This window comes from Ammospiza nelsoni, chromosome 31 (assembly GCF_027579445.1).
Source record: "Ammospiza nelsoni isolate bAmmNel1 chromosome 31, bAmmNel1.pri, whole genome shotgun sequence".
NCBI lineage: Eukaryota > Metazoa > Chordata > Aves > Passeriformes > Passerellidae > Ammospiza > Ammospiza nelsoni.
Window position 1 is genome coordinate 2,351,744 of NC_080663.1, and position 12,970 is coordinate 2,364,713.

Here is a 12,970-nt window from a genome sequence, read left to right on the forward strand (position 1 = left end):
CCCCCTCAGATCTCCGCCGGCTGCGTTTGCAGCCCCTCCTCGTGCGGCATCTCCGGGGCTTTTCCTCCCCGTTGGCTTCCTGCGCCGTGGAGCCGCTCAAAACGGCCTCTTCCTCCAGGTTCTGCCACGGGCATTTGTCCTCTCTGCTCTCCATGCTCAGCTCCTGCTCTGGAGGAGGAAGGACAAGGACAGGATGGAATTTGCCTCCGTGCCACAGGCAAGGGCAAGGAGATCCCCCCAGGCCTGAACTGCAGCCGGGGCTGTGCTGGGCTGGGAGATGGAGCAGCACAGAGGGGAAAGGGGCACTGACTTCCTCCTCACCTGCCTCAGTGTCCTGGGGCATCTTCCTCTTCCTCGCAGCGTCCCAGGCCTTGGCAATGGGAAATCCTGGTTTGGGGAAAACAAGGGATGAGCGCGTTTGTAGGAGCATCGGGGGGTAGGACGGTCGGGACGGACGGAGACGAGAGAGTTCTGCAGCCAGGTCGTGGAACTTGCGGTTTATTGCAAAGGGCCTGGGTGCAGGGCCCTGCTTGGAGCTGCCAGGCACAGCTCGGAGCAGGCCTGAGAGAAGAGAGGGGTAGAGAGGATGAGAGGGTAAGAGAGTAAGAGGAGAAGAGCGTAAGAGAGGAAGGGTCCCGTTACAATACAATCAATTTTCTTCTGTGTTGAATATTATATTTCTCACTAACCAATCTAGTACAATATACAAATCCTATAGCATTTACAGCCTGTAAAAATCATTACATCACCATTCTGTGTTACATTTTAAACCCTAAAAACTCCTCTTTGGACTCCCTCTGCCAAGCTGTAGGGTCTGCTGTGACCCTTGGATCTGTCTGCGAGCAGAGAGAATTGTTTCATCAAAAGGGGATTACCTTCAGTTGAACCACACCATTGTTTTCCAGTTGTTCACTAACTGAGGTATCTCAGAGCTTGCTTTCATTTCAATCTTCCTTATACTTTTTATGTTCACAAAATCTTTTGCCAGACAATCGTATTTATAAGGCTTTCCTGTTTCATCTTCCCCAACACACACTGAGTTTGAAGGTCGCTCTGCCCAAGTCCATCTCTACAAGTCACTGGCCATCTGGGCTCCAGAAAAACCTCCCAAACACCAAGATTCAGCCCTGAAAAAGCCTTCCAGGAGTTCCCCGTCCCTGGTCCCGCCCCTCTGGTGTTCGGGGGCTCCCCCCTGTCCCAGCTGTTGGGGGTCACGCTTGGATTGGAGGTCCCCCTTGTGCCTGGTGCCCGCCCTGCCCAGGCTGCTGGCAGTCCCAGCAATGCCAAAAGCTCCCCCTGCTTCACTCTCCCCATTTCGGGATGCCGGGGCTGTTTGGGCTCCTGGGCTCCCTTCTCCCCGCATTCTCTACTTTGGGCTGTGAATGAGACGAGGGCTGGTTGTCCCAGACCTGCCAAGTGAGTGCTGGAGTCTCCCACGCTCCCTTTCCAACTTTCCTCGAGGGAAGCAGCCAGTAAAGAGACACAGCAAGTGATAAGAGGAGCGAGAGAATCCCCCGGGGTAACTGGGACTGGGTCCCAGAGAGGGGCTGGACCCCTCGGAGGAAGGGAGCAGAGGAGTTTCCAAGCCCAATCCACTAGGAAATGGGACAAAAGGGGCTCCTAAAATTTCTGTTGGTTTGAGGGATAAGAGAGCCCAAGAGCATCCAGAATTAAAACCTGCAGGGTTGAGGAATTAACATTCCAAGAGCATCCACGGCTGAGCCAAATTCTGCCGGATTGAGGATATGCTCAAGAACATCTGGGACTGGGCAGCACAGCTGGGTTGAGGGATATCCAAGAGCATCAGGACTGGCCAGAAACACCTAAAGTTGTAATAGGTGACGTGAAAGTGTAGTATATGGAAGAGATAATTCATGCTATTAATGTATAAAATATTGTAAAATCCACATTATGTCTTTTGACCACCCTGGCAGGGAACAGCATCTTATTCATATACATCCAGTTCCTGAACTTGGTTGAGATAAACATCGGGGTTTTTCATGAAAGAATAGAAGCTTCCAGGGCGATCATCGCTGGCTTCCCTGGGTCACCAGGTCCAGCCAAGAGTGATTATTGCCTCGTCGATTACAGCTACCATGATGATCCACAGCCCCACCCTGATGCATATGAATGCTGCCTTCCCCAGAGTCTACTGACAACATCTGACACCTGGACTGAGTCTTTGTCCACCTCTGCGCAGGTAAAGACACGGTTATGTATGGGAAGAGACACAAAGAACATTCGGTCATCTCGGTCTCAAGCAGAATAAACTGTAAAAGAACTCGCTGTGTCAGGCAGCATTTGTGAACAGGGGGAGACTCTGACATTCGGAACTCAGATCCGTGTTCACCCAGCACCAAACCCGGGCTCGACGCTGACCCTTGGCTGTCCTGGTTTTGACGACCAAACTTCAGTCGCACAGACAAATTAATAAATCTTTGCTAAGTTTTCTTATAAGTTTGGCTCTCGATTTGATCATTTATAACAAAAGATACCTTATTGTTGTCTTGTTGTGTGTGAGAGTGAGTCACACACAAAAGCAGTCTCAGCTTCCCAGGTGGGTGGGAAGAGGGGGCTGCGGAAAGAGGAGTGTGTGACCCACAAATGAGCCATTGTTCTCCTGGGCGTGTGGGGGCTGTGGCATAAGGTACAGGTGACCTGCAAACGAGCCATTGTCCCCAGGGCGTGTGAGGGGGCCGTGGCTAAAGAGTGTGAGTGACACACAAATCAGCCTCACAGGTGAACGGCACCGGCACCGGAGGCAGCAGAGTCAGGGCCCTCCCAGGAGGCCCCGAGATACTGAGACCCAGAGGCCAACCCCAAGGTGAGGGGGGCCACAGGAACCCGCGATTCTCTGTCAACAGGGATCCACTCTGTGTCCTGAGGGTGGGAAAGAATGTGTGGAAGGGAATGAGAAATAAAAGTGAGTGAATGTAGATGAATGAAAGTATAGGTAATGTGGATTCTGTATTTTAAGCTTCACTATATCTCCTTGGAGGGAGGTGTATTGTACTGAAAGTAGTGTGAGAAAAAAGTTTTTTATTTTTCTGTGTGTAGTTGAAAGAAAAGTGGTATTTACGTTGTTAGTGAATGCAAAAAATAGAGGCAGAAGATGAATAGATAAGATCTTGAAAAATGACACAGAAAACCTGTAAGTTGGATACAGGGGGAAAAAAGAAAAAAAAATAGAGATACAACTCCTTGCAAAAGGAGAAAATACAGGGTATGCAGTAGTCGATGGGAAAAACATGCAAACTATGGAAAAAGGGAAATTAACCTTAAACTAGTAAGCTCAAACTTGTGAATTATATACTTTAAAAAGAGCACTAGAATATTTAACACAAAATAAAGGAACTATATATATTGATTCAAGGTATGCCTTTAGAGCAGTACATACCTTTAAAAAATTTGGAAAGGAAAAAGATTACTTAATTCAAGAAGAAAAGGACTAGTACATGAGGAACTTATTTCAGAGGCACTACAATTACCTAAAAGAGATAGCTATAGTACATATTAGGGAACTCCAAAAGGAAAAGACCCCAGAAAGAAGAGGAAATAATTTGGCGGATCATGAAGCTAAGGATGCAGCAGAAAATGGAGCTGAAAGAGTTATGTTAATATTAACTCCAAACCAGGAAAAACTGGAAATTCCAGAGTTTAAGGAAGCTGAGAAAAAAGAATTGAACAAGTGTCGTGGTTTGACCGGAAATGGGACATCTGGGATATGTTGTTTTGCTGTGGTTACCAATGGGTGTTCGGATTTTAAGATGAGCACCTGGTTTGACCAGTGGGGCATTGGATCTGCCTCTCGAGACTACAAACCCAAGGAGTTAAAAGTAGGGCTCTTGTCCTTCAGAGCCCTCTTGGGATTTCCAGCGTGGATGGTTGGGCCTCCCTCCCCCGGCCCAGTTGCTGGCTGGGCTGTAGGAGGGGAAAGCCACGTGGCCCATCTACGGTAGGCCCGGATTCGGTGGAAGGGTGGGGGGAGCATCGAGCGACCTGTTTACCCCCCCCCCCCCCCCCCCCCTTTTTGGAGACGGAGAGAATGCAGCCTGTGCTGTTACCCTGTTACCTTGAAACTTGATATCATGAGCCGGCAGCACAGCTGAGAGGAGAAGGGGGGGGGCAGCGAGCAGCCCAGCGGCCTGAGAGAGCCTTTAACCCTTGTGGATAGTGAGAGCTTCACGGAACATTACCTTTCCTAGGAAAAGGATAAGAGTGGAAGATGAAGGAAGAAACAGGCCAGTAAGGGGGTCTGGCAAAGAGAAAGAGAAATGTTGAAGGAATGGGGGAAGATGGAGTGGCAACTTTGCTGGACTCTTTTGTTGTAGATCCATGGACTGTCTCCTGGTGATACAGAGGCTGCATTGCAGGGGGAAGCAGAGGTTCGGAGCCAGGAGAGTTTGGTGTTGAGACCCCTCAGCCCCAGGGGGTATAGAAGAAATGGGGGGGACAAAGGTCCCAGAGATGAGAGTGTGCTCTGCTTGGAACGAGACGAGGCATCCTTAAAAGGCCCACCCTGAAAGCAGGCCTCAGCGTCATCCCATGTCTGGTGGTGAGAGCACCTTGGCATGGAAAGGAGATGTCACGAGATAGCAGGACTCTGGGCGGTGCTAATTGTGACAAGAAGTCCGTGGTACAAGGAAGGACTCCGTCTACTCTTCATAAGCTGAAGATTTGATTTTTTTCTAAAGGGTGGTGCCAGACCGAGTGTGAATAATTTTGGGAGTGTGGATAATTTTGGGAGATGAATTGTACTGGGATCTGGAGGAGGAGGGGGAAGTGTTTCTGTGTAGCTTTCATTCTCCTTGTGATTTCTTTTTTTTTCCCTTTGTGTATGTGTAGTTTAGTAATTGTGTGTAGTTTAGTAATTGTGTGTAGTCTAGCTAATAAACTTTTCTTTATGTTTAAGTTGAAGCCTGCTTTGCTTATTCTTGCTCACATCTCACAGCAGATATCAGGTAGAGGTAGACTCATGGGGGCTCTGGCTTTGCCAGGCCCAAACCATAACAACAAGACAGGAAATGAACAAGATAAATCAGGGAAATGGAAACTTCATGATGGAAGACAATTACTCAATAAAATGTGCTCATTAGAAAAATATTAGAAGACATGCATCAGAAAACCCACTGGGGTACTCAAGCTTTGTGTGACCATTTTTTAAGGAACTATGGGTGTACTGCGATTTTGGAGTAGCAAAGCAAGTAAATGAAAGATGCTTAATTTGCCAAAGGATAAATAAAAAGGTGATGGGAAAAAAAAAAACATTAGGACGTCATGAGTTAGCACATTGAGCATTTCAAAGTATCCAAGCAGAAGTTTAGATTTGCTAGGCTCTGGATTTATTTGCAAAAAAACCCATTTAATCTAGAAGAGAATATGTCATATGTTAGACAGGAGATTTTAGAAGAAAAAATGTTTAAAATATCAGAAACCTCTGAGAAAAAACAAGAAAACAAAAAGGGATATGAAAGGGAAGGGAACAAGAAGAAAAATCAGAGAGTGGGATCCTCTGCAGGCCTTGCCCCCTCCGTTCGCGGCCCAGGCGCCTGTCCCGGGTCCCGGCTCGCTGCCCGCCTCAGCTCCGCCCGCCCCGGTTTCCATCCCAGGTGTGGCCTCAGTGCCCAGGGCAGCTCCACCTGCCCCGGCGCTGTCGCTCAATTTGTGTGCCCTGCTCCCACTGCCTGGCCCGCGGCCGCTCTGCCGCCCATGCTGGGGAAGATGGGGGTTGCTCTGTCCTGCCGCCTGCTCCGAGGTCACCGCGCCCACCGCACCCAGGGGGGGTCCCAGCCATCCCATCCACAGCTGCCCTGCCCGTGCCACCTGCGCTGGGCACCGCCGCTGCTGCCGGGCTCTCCCACCTGCCTTTGCTCTGCCGGCAGCTGCCGGATCAGCCGCCATCAGCCATGTGGGGGCTACCCACGCTCCGCCTCGGGCTCCACAGGAAGATCCCCCTCTGGTGATTCTGGCAGCAGACCCTGCCCACACTCCCACCGAGCCTCGGCGGGATATCCTCCCCTGACCCTGTGCTGCTCTGAGTTACGGCCCCTTGGTAACCACAGCTCCAGCTGTTCAGGGAAACTCTCTCTCTCTACAGGAAGCAACATATCGAAACACTAGGAGCTCAGTTAAAAGGCAGCCCTCTCCAAATTCTTTCCCAAAACATGGGAGAAAGGCTAGAGAAAGTAAAAAAGTGAAAGAGTTAGATGAAGGGATTGCTCTATTTCCGTTCAGAGAGGTTCCCATGGGAGGGATGCGCTGCCCCGCCCCGCGGGAGCCACCAGCGCCCCTGCCGGCCGTGCCCGGAACTGCACCCAAGGGCAAAGCGCCGCAGCCCAAAGGCCGGGACTGGGTCCGGGCTCTGTTTGCTGTCAGTGCCGCAGCTGTTGGTGTTTTATACACACTAGTGTTGCTTTTTTATACACACTAGTAAAGAACTGGTATTCCTATTCCCATATCTTTGCCTGAGAGCCCCTTGATTTCACTATTCTAAACATGAAGAGGGACGGGGTTTGCATTCTCCATTCCAAGAGAGGCTATTTCTGCCTTCCCGAGCAGACACCTCTCTTGTAAAACAAGACAAGCACCCACAGGCACTGAGGGGGCTGCAGGAGGGGCACAAGAAGGCTCTGCAGCACTTGGGCACAAAGGCACAGCAGGTGAGTGCAAGAAGGGAGCAGCAAAAGGCCAAGCTGAAGGCAAAGGCCAGGGCACAGCTCCTACAGCCCCTGAGGGATCAACCCCAGGGCCCAAGGGGGCCCCAGCACCCAGGGCACGGGCTCGGCCACAAGCACCTGGCAGAGGCATTGCCCTCCTCGGCAGGGGAGAGCCCACCCAAACAGCCCCTGGCAAGGAACCAGGGCTCCAGCTGCAGGGCACAAGGACACTGCAAGCACAGACAGCAGCACCCTCAGGACCAGCAAGTCCACCCCTTGATGGACATGGATTGGCAGGGCTGTCACAGCTCCCATCACACCAGGGACCCTCCACACTGGAGCCCTTGAGAACATTCAGGGTGAGTCTGCATTGAGAGGAGGCATTTCCTGATGGACACAGGGGCCTCTAAATCCACTCTAAATCTTAGACCTAAGGGGGGGAAAATGCTAAAAATATGTTTAATTAGTGAGGGGATAAGTGGGAAAGATGTATGGTTTTATTCAATCACTGTAAGTAGATCCGGGAGATGGGTTTGAAATGCGTGAATTTTTATTTGCTCCTAATTGTTATCATGATTTACTGGGAAGGGATTTGATCGCTAAACTCATAACACAAATTAATATTATAAAAAGGGATACAGAGGCCGGTTCTGTTGTACCTCTGTGTCAAATGTCTGTCCAGGCCTATGCTGAAGTGAACCCTGAGGTTCTGGCAGCCCCAGGAAAATAGGGAAAATTAGATATGGAGCCTCTCCAAAGTACTCTGAAGCAACCAGGACAAGTGGCGTCTAAAAGCAACACCCTGTTCCAGGGGAGGGAAGGAAAGGGAATCAGACACAGCACAGGTCATCGTCCCATGCTCAGCTCAACCCACGGAGCTGTGGGTGCCTGTGAGAGCCTGGCACTGAAATGCCCTGAGCAGGAAGGCTTCAACATCTTCTGCTGACACCATGGCACCTAACAGGGGGGCAAAAGCAATTCTCACTGCTTCAGCAACCACTGGACCAGATATCAAGGGATATTCTCCTACAGGAAGCTGGGCTGGCACAGAGCCTGCCCTGGCACTTTGCTGCTGCCAACACCCAGCCAACACCCAGCCGATGTCTCCTGCCTAAGGAGAGCAAAGCAGCACCACTGGTGGCCAAGGGGCCCATGCCAAGTGTCCCTGAGGCCAGAAACAGCCGTCAGCACAGCTCAACACGGGGGGACCCCTCAGCCTGGCCTCAAGGGCTCTGAAGCCCCGGAGATTTGCACTTCCCGCCCGCAGCAGGAGGATGGGAGGCCACCCCTGAGCCTGCCCTGAAGGCAACGCAGCAGCAGCCAGGGCTCCACAGCGGGCCAAGCCCCTGCGCCTGCCCACAGATCCTCGCCTGGAATCCTCTGCAATCCCGGCCACCCTCCTCTGCCACCTCCAGCCCCTGGGGCCAAGCCTTGCTGCCACTGCTGCAGCTTCAGCGCTGCCTGGGCCTGCACTGCCACAGCTGCTGGGGAACACCACGGCACAATTCCACTCTGGGGCTCACTGACACCCACACTCTGGGCTGCCTGCCATTGCACTGCTGCAAAATGTACCGAGTTTGTTCCTTTTAAATCTTATTTCTTTGCTCAGGCTTGGTTTGTCTTTGCCTTTGGGAAATGAATTTTAAAGTTTTATTTAAAGGGTGTTATACCACTCAATGGAGATGAGTTTAACATTCAAACAGACTGGGAATACCCATCAGCAAACAACAACCAACAACTACCCCAGGCACTGCCCCCGGCAGAGCTGGAGACACCTGGGCTGGAAAAGGCTGAGAAGGGAATCCAGGAGTGTGGAGACTGAAATCACACATCAGAGGGGAAGAAATCCGGGTCCAACAGGCAACCAAATACTAAAAACTTACACAACTTAGAAGCAATGAACATTAAACCAGTGGATTTAGATTGGTCCAGACTACATAAAGTTTAGGAAAAATCTAGTAAAACTCACGTGGCATGGAATGATTTTCTCTGCACAGCTTGGCTATTTGTGAAAGAAATTATTTCTCTTGCACATCCTGGCCAGAACCAAGGAATGTATTGACTCTCTAACACTAAGGAGATTCTTGGAGAGTTTTTGTTTTCCCTGAAGTTTCAGTGACAAAATTACAACATGGGAAAAATTTTTCATAATATTCCCACTTTATATTGTCAGGTAGGTTTGGGACAGAAGTGTGAGAATCAATTTTTGGTCTGGGTTTTCCCACGTTCGCCTTTATGTTGCATTTTGCAAAATTCAAGAGATTTAACTGTAATACTTTGAACATAAATAGTTAATACTTTTTTTTTAAAAAGCAGATTCTGGGGGGGCCACATGTGACTCACCAGATGGCTGCCCTGGAAGAGAAGCTTCATTCCAGGCAGCCTGCAGAGGAGCTTTAGAAATGCAAATGAACACTGCTGGGCAAAGTGTGGACAATGTACCTGGGTCCCTTGCCTGGGGCAGGAATTGGGCTGATTCCCTCTGCCCCTCACCCCAAGCTCTGCCTGCTGGCACTGATGGAATTTGCACAGCTTGAGGCAGAGCCCAGGGTGAGTGAAGCAAAGTGAAAATTTTCCAGGATAGAAATCCATTTTCATTTAAGTGAAATGTACATTTTTGAGTTGAGTCTGTAGTTAGAAACCATAGTTATTTAGCTAGACTGCAAGGTCTAAGCTCAGTGGAGTTACTTCAGCGAAGGACAGAGATAAAGGCGGGATACAGAAGATGATAGAAGGAGACAGAGACTGCTGTAAGGGCAAGTCAACCTGACCTCGGAATTTTTTCTGATACAAAGGAACTAGTGGTAAATGTCACAGGAAACCCATAAAAATGAATATGTATGAACCTATTGTGAAACTGTATGCATATGTATTTAAGAGAGAGATAAAAAGAGACCTGAAATTCTCAGAGGTACGCATGCCTTTTTTGAAGAGAGCAATCTCCGCATGCATCCAGCGCTGTAATAAACATACCAACTTTACAACTTTGACAAAGTTGTAGAGTTTTCTTTTTTTCTCCGCAAAACATTACGGTGAGCCAAGGCAGGAGTTCTCTGCCCCTGCAGGGGCGGGGGGATAGACAGACCTCCAAGGTGCTCCCTAAGATTTTTTTCCTAGTGGGGCTCCGCTCGTCTCGACTTGCTTCCTGCAAGAACAGACAAGGACCTGCTGGCTGCGGAGGAGAATACGGTATGTACTGAGGGGCCCCCGGGGGGAAAGAGAACTAGGGAGTAAATCACTCAGAGACGTCTGGGTGTAGCTGGTGGAGCAGCTAGATTAGAGAGGGGGTTCATTGTTCTGATAGAGCAGCTGCTAGCGACCCTGGGGGTGAGTCGAGTGGACGTCTATGTGTGTATATGTGTGTAGTGTCCGGACACTGTATTGGGGGTTCATTGTCTGATAGACCAGCCGCTAGCGACCCTGGGGGTGGGTCGAATGAATCTCTATATGCGTGTGTGTGTCAAACACTGTGTCGCTGTATGGTTAATGCATTGTGTGGTCAGTGCACTGTGTTTCTAATCGTGCAAGTGTATAAGTGTATGGTGTATAAAAGAGAGTAGATCTACAGTGCCCTACAGTGTGGGGGGAGTGAGTACTACCCGTGTTTGAAGCAGCCGAGTGAGGCCTGATGCTGCAGCAGGCTGTGGGGGCAGGGAGGGAAGTGCCCCGTGGAGAAGCGGGTGGAGAAACGTCAGTGACTGTATTTATTGTGTTTAAATGTAGTGATTTGTGTAGATTTGGTACATTTTAACCGTGAGTACGAGCTCAGAGAGTTCCTTTGCCCTGAATGTTTGGACTTGATCTCTGGACTGTGTGCTGTTATTTTGATTTGTGTCCAGGGAAAACTGATGTGAGTAAATGCTGAATTATGGTATGCTATGTTGTGTTGACAGAAGTGGGCACTTTGAGAGATATGCCCTTTCCCAGTGATTTTGTGTGGTGATTTTCTTCCTCTGCATTGTGGTAATTTGATTCTCGGATTGTATAGTGGTGTTTGTGGAGATTTTAAGATTTTGTTTGCAACAAGAGTAGCATTTTACACAGAAGAACTATGGTATGGTGATTTATGTTTAACTATAGTAAAGCAAATTAAAGGAATTCCAAGAATTCTCCCCTCACAGCAATTCAAGCCCTGGCTCTAGTGAATTTGAGATAAAGGGGGGGGGGTGTGCGTATGTCTGTGGGCGTATCAGAGTTTCTGCTGTGACAAACACAGCCTTTTTGCAAGGCAGTAAAACGAGTGTAAGTAGACACAGTGCTTAATTAGATTGTGCAAGAAGAGAACTAGAAAGGACTGATATTTTGTAAAACGGAGTTTAGATAGAAGAGATGAATGAGTTTATGAGACTTCAGCTGGTACTATAGTAAGTCTGGACTGGGAACAGCCTGCTGTAGGGATTTAGAGTTCTCTGTAATAAGCAGAATAGCCTGCCTCTGCGGGCAATTCCTTCAGTGCATCAAGAGGCTGGCACGCTGCGTTAGTATTATTGCAGTGCGGTGTTTGTGAGAAACGCTGGTATTGCTGTTCTAATAAGCGTCAGGGCACATGCCCAGAGTGTAAATTAAAGTTTTCTGATCAAGCTGATTCAGGACCTAAGATCTTAAATCTCGTGTGTGGGAAATCACATCTGATACCTGCCACCTGGAGCTGTGTGTGTGTGTGTGTGTGTGTGTAGGAGGAAGAATGAGAAACTACTGTGAAGCTTTGTAAAGACAAGTTTGGGTGGAAGCGAGATAGGGCAAGGAGAAAGAGATAATGAGAACTGACCAGAGCAAAGAGGTTGCTCAACTAGCCCCTTTTAGGAGGGGCTCACTGGGAGAAGGCTGCCAGTAGGAGTAGCTCAGAAAATAAGAAGATTTATAATATTTCATTGCAGTTAATTCTGTTTTAAAATAGAAAGGTAAATGGGATGGGGTTTTGTATGCTGATATGTCTTTTTGTTTTAAGAAATCACCCAGAATGGCAAAGAGACTGTGAGATCAGACCGCCCTCTGGTCTTGGCCCTTGAAAAGGAAGACAAGGCAAAGAGAAAGTAAATCAAACGTGTTGTTCAGCATGCAGCATAAGATAGCAACATATGAAGTCAAACAAAGATTATCATGCTGAAATGCAAAGTGATTACAGTTCACAAAATGAGTACATCTGATTTGTAAAGGCTCCTCCTACGGTAAGGGAGGAAGGATAAAGATGACCTCCCCAAAAGGGAAGAAGGCTTGGGCTCCAAAAGTATACCCACTCGAACCCATCCCCCTCCTGGCAGTTCAATTTCATCCAGAACTAGGATGTAACAGACCCCTCTGCAAGAGGCAGTGAGATCAGAAGAAAGAAAAGGGTAGAATTTTAGTCAACACAAGGGCCATATATTCAGTTTTAAATAAAGCTTTAGTACTTGTGGAAAATGTTTAGTGCGGGGAACAACTGGCCAGTCTGAGAAGGAATACTTTTGCAAACCTTTAAAGTAACATGTGTTCTATGTGTACTTAGAAGCTTTTGTACAATTCGCTCCATTTGCTAAACATTCTCAAATGAGAAAGGTTACTCTGGAGGCAAATGATATAAAGATGTTAGGCTTAACATTAACAGCCATTGAAATTAAGAAAGACATTAGTAAAGAGAACTAGAATAAGTAAATAAGTGTTTTCGAGGGTAGGGGCCTCTGCTGTACCAGGGAGGGTGAAAAATGCCCCCACATAGTAATCAAGCTTAAGGAAAGAACACAACCAGTGAGAACTGAGCAGTACCCTCAAAAGGAAGATAGGGAAGGAATCAGCCCAATAATTGATAGTACTGGATTGACGGCTGTCAATAAGATAACACAGAATTTATACCCTGTGGTAGCAAATCCATATACTTTACTAACTTGTTTAACACCTGAGCTAACCTGGTTCACTGTTTTAGGCCTAAGAGATGCCTTCTTTTGCCTCCCTATCCATGAATGCAGCCAGAAAATTTTTGCATTCAAACACAGCTCACATGGTCCATATGCCTGAAGGCTTCAAGATTCCCCACTCCGATTGGAGAACAGCTTGCATAGACCCAGAGTCCCGGGAAGCTGCACAAGAGGAAAGGAGGCTGTTGCAGTACGTGGATGATCTTCTAGTAGCCACTCGGACGAGGGAAGCCTGGATGGTAAGCCTTTTGAATTTCCTAGGACTCCAAGGACGCAGAGTCTCAAAGAAAAAGGCACAGGTAGTGAAACAGAAGGTAATCTACCTGGGGTAAGAAGTGAGTGCTGAGCAGCAGACTTTAAGGCAGGGAAGACATAGGCCAAACCCCAAAACCCCAGACAACAAAGGAACTCCCAACCTTCTTA

General features: G+C 48.4%; 2 protein-coding genes and 2 pseudogenes across 4 annotated transcripts in view; 2 read left to right on the forward strand and 2 right to left on the reverse strand.

The window, feature by feature from the left end:
- Positions 1–12,970, forward strand: part of LOC132085611 (class I histocompatibility antigen, F10 alpha chain-like) — a 777,359-nt gene that overhangs the window by 421,063 nt on the left and 343,326 nt on the right. The gene's annotated exons all lie outside the window — the stretch shown is intronic.
- The window catches only part of LOC132085575 (zinc finger protein 501-like), a 220,807-nt gene that overhangs the window by 202,186 nt on the left and 5,651 nt on the right, over positions 1–12,970 (reverse strand). Inside the window, exon 2 of the mRNA XM_059491030.1 lies at positions 322–387. Coding sequence (XP_059347013.1) covers positions 322–343 — 22 coding nt within the window. The 5' untranslated portion in view covers positions 344–387. The remainder of the gene's footprint in view (positions 1–321; positions 388–12,970) is intronic.
- Positions 1–12,970, forward strand: part of LOC132085561 (zinc finger protein 850-like) — a 221,297-nt pseudogene that overhangs the window by 164,366 nt on the left and 43,961 nt on the right.
- LOC132085554 (uncharacterized) overlaps positions 1–12,970 on the reverse strand; it is a 560,373-nt pseudogene that overhangs the window by 63,392 nt on the left and 484,011 nt on the right.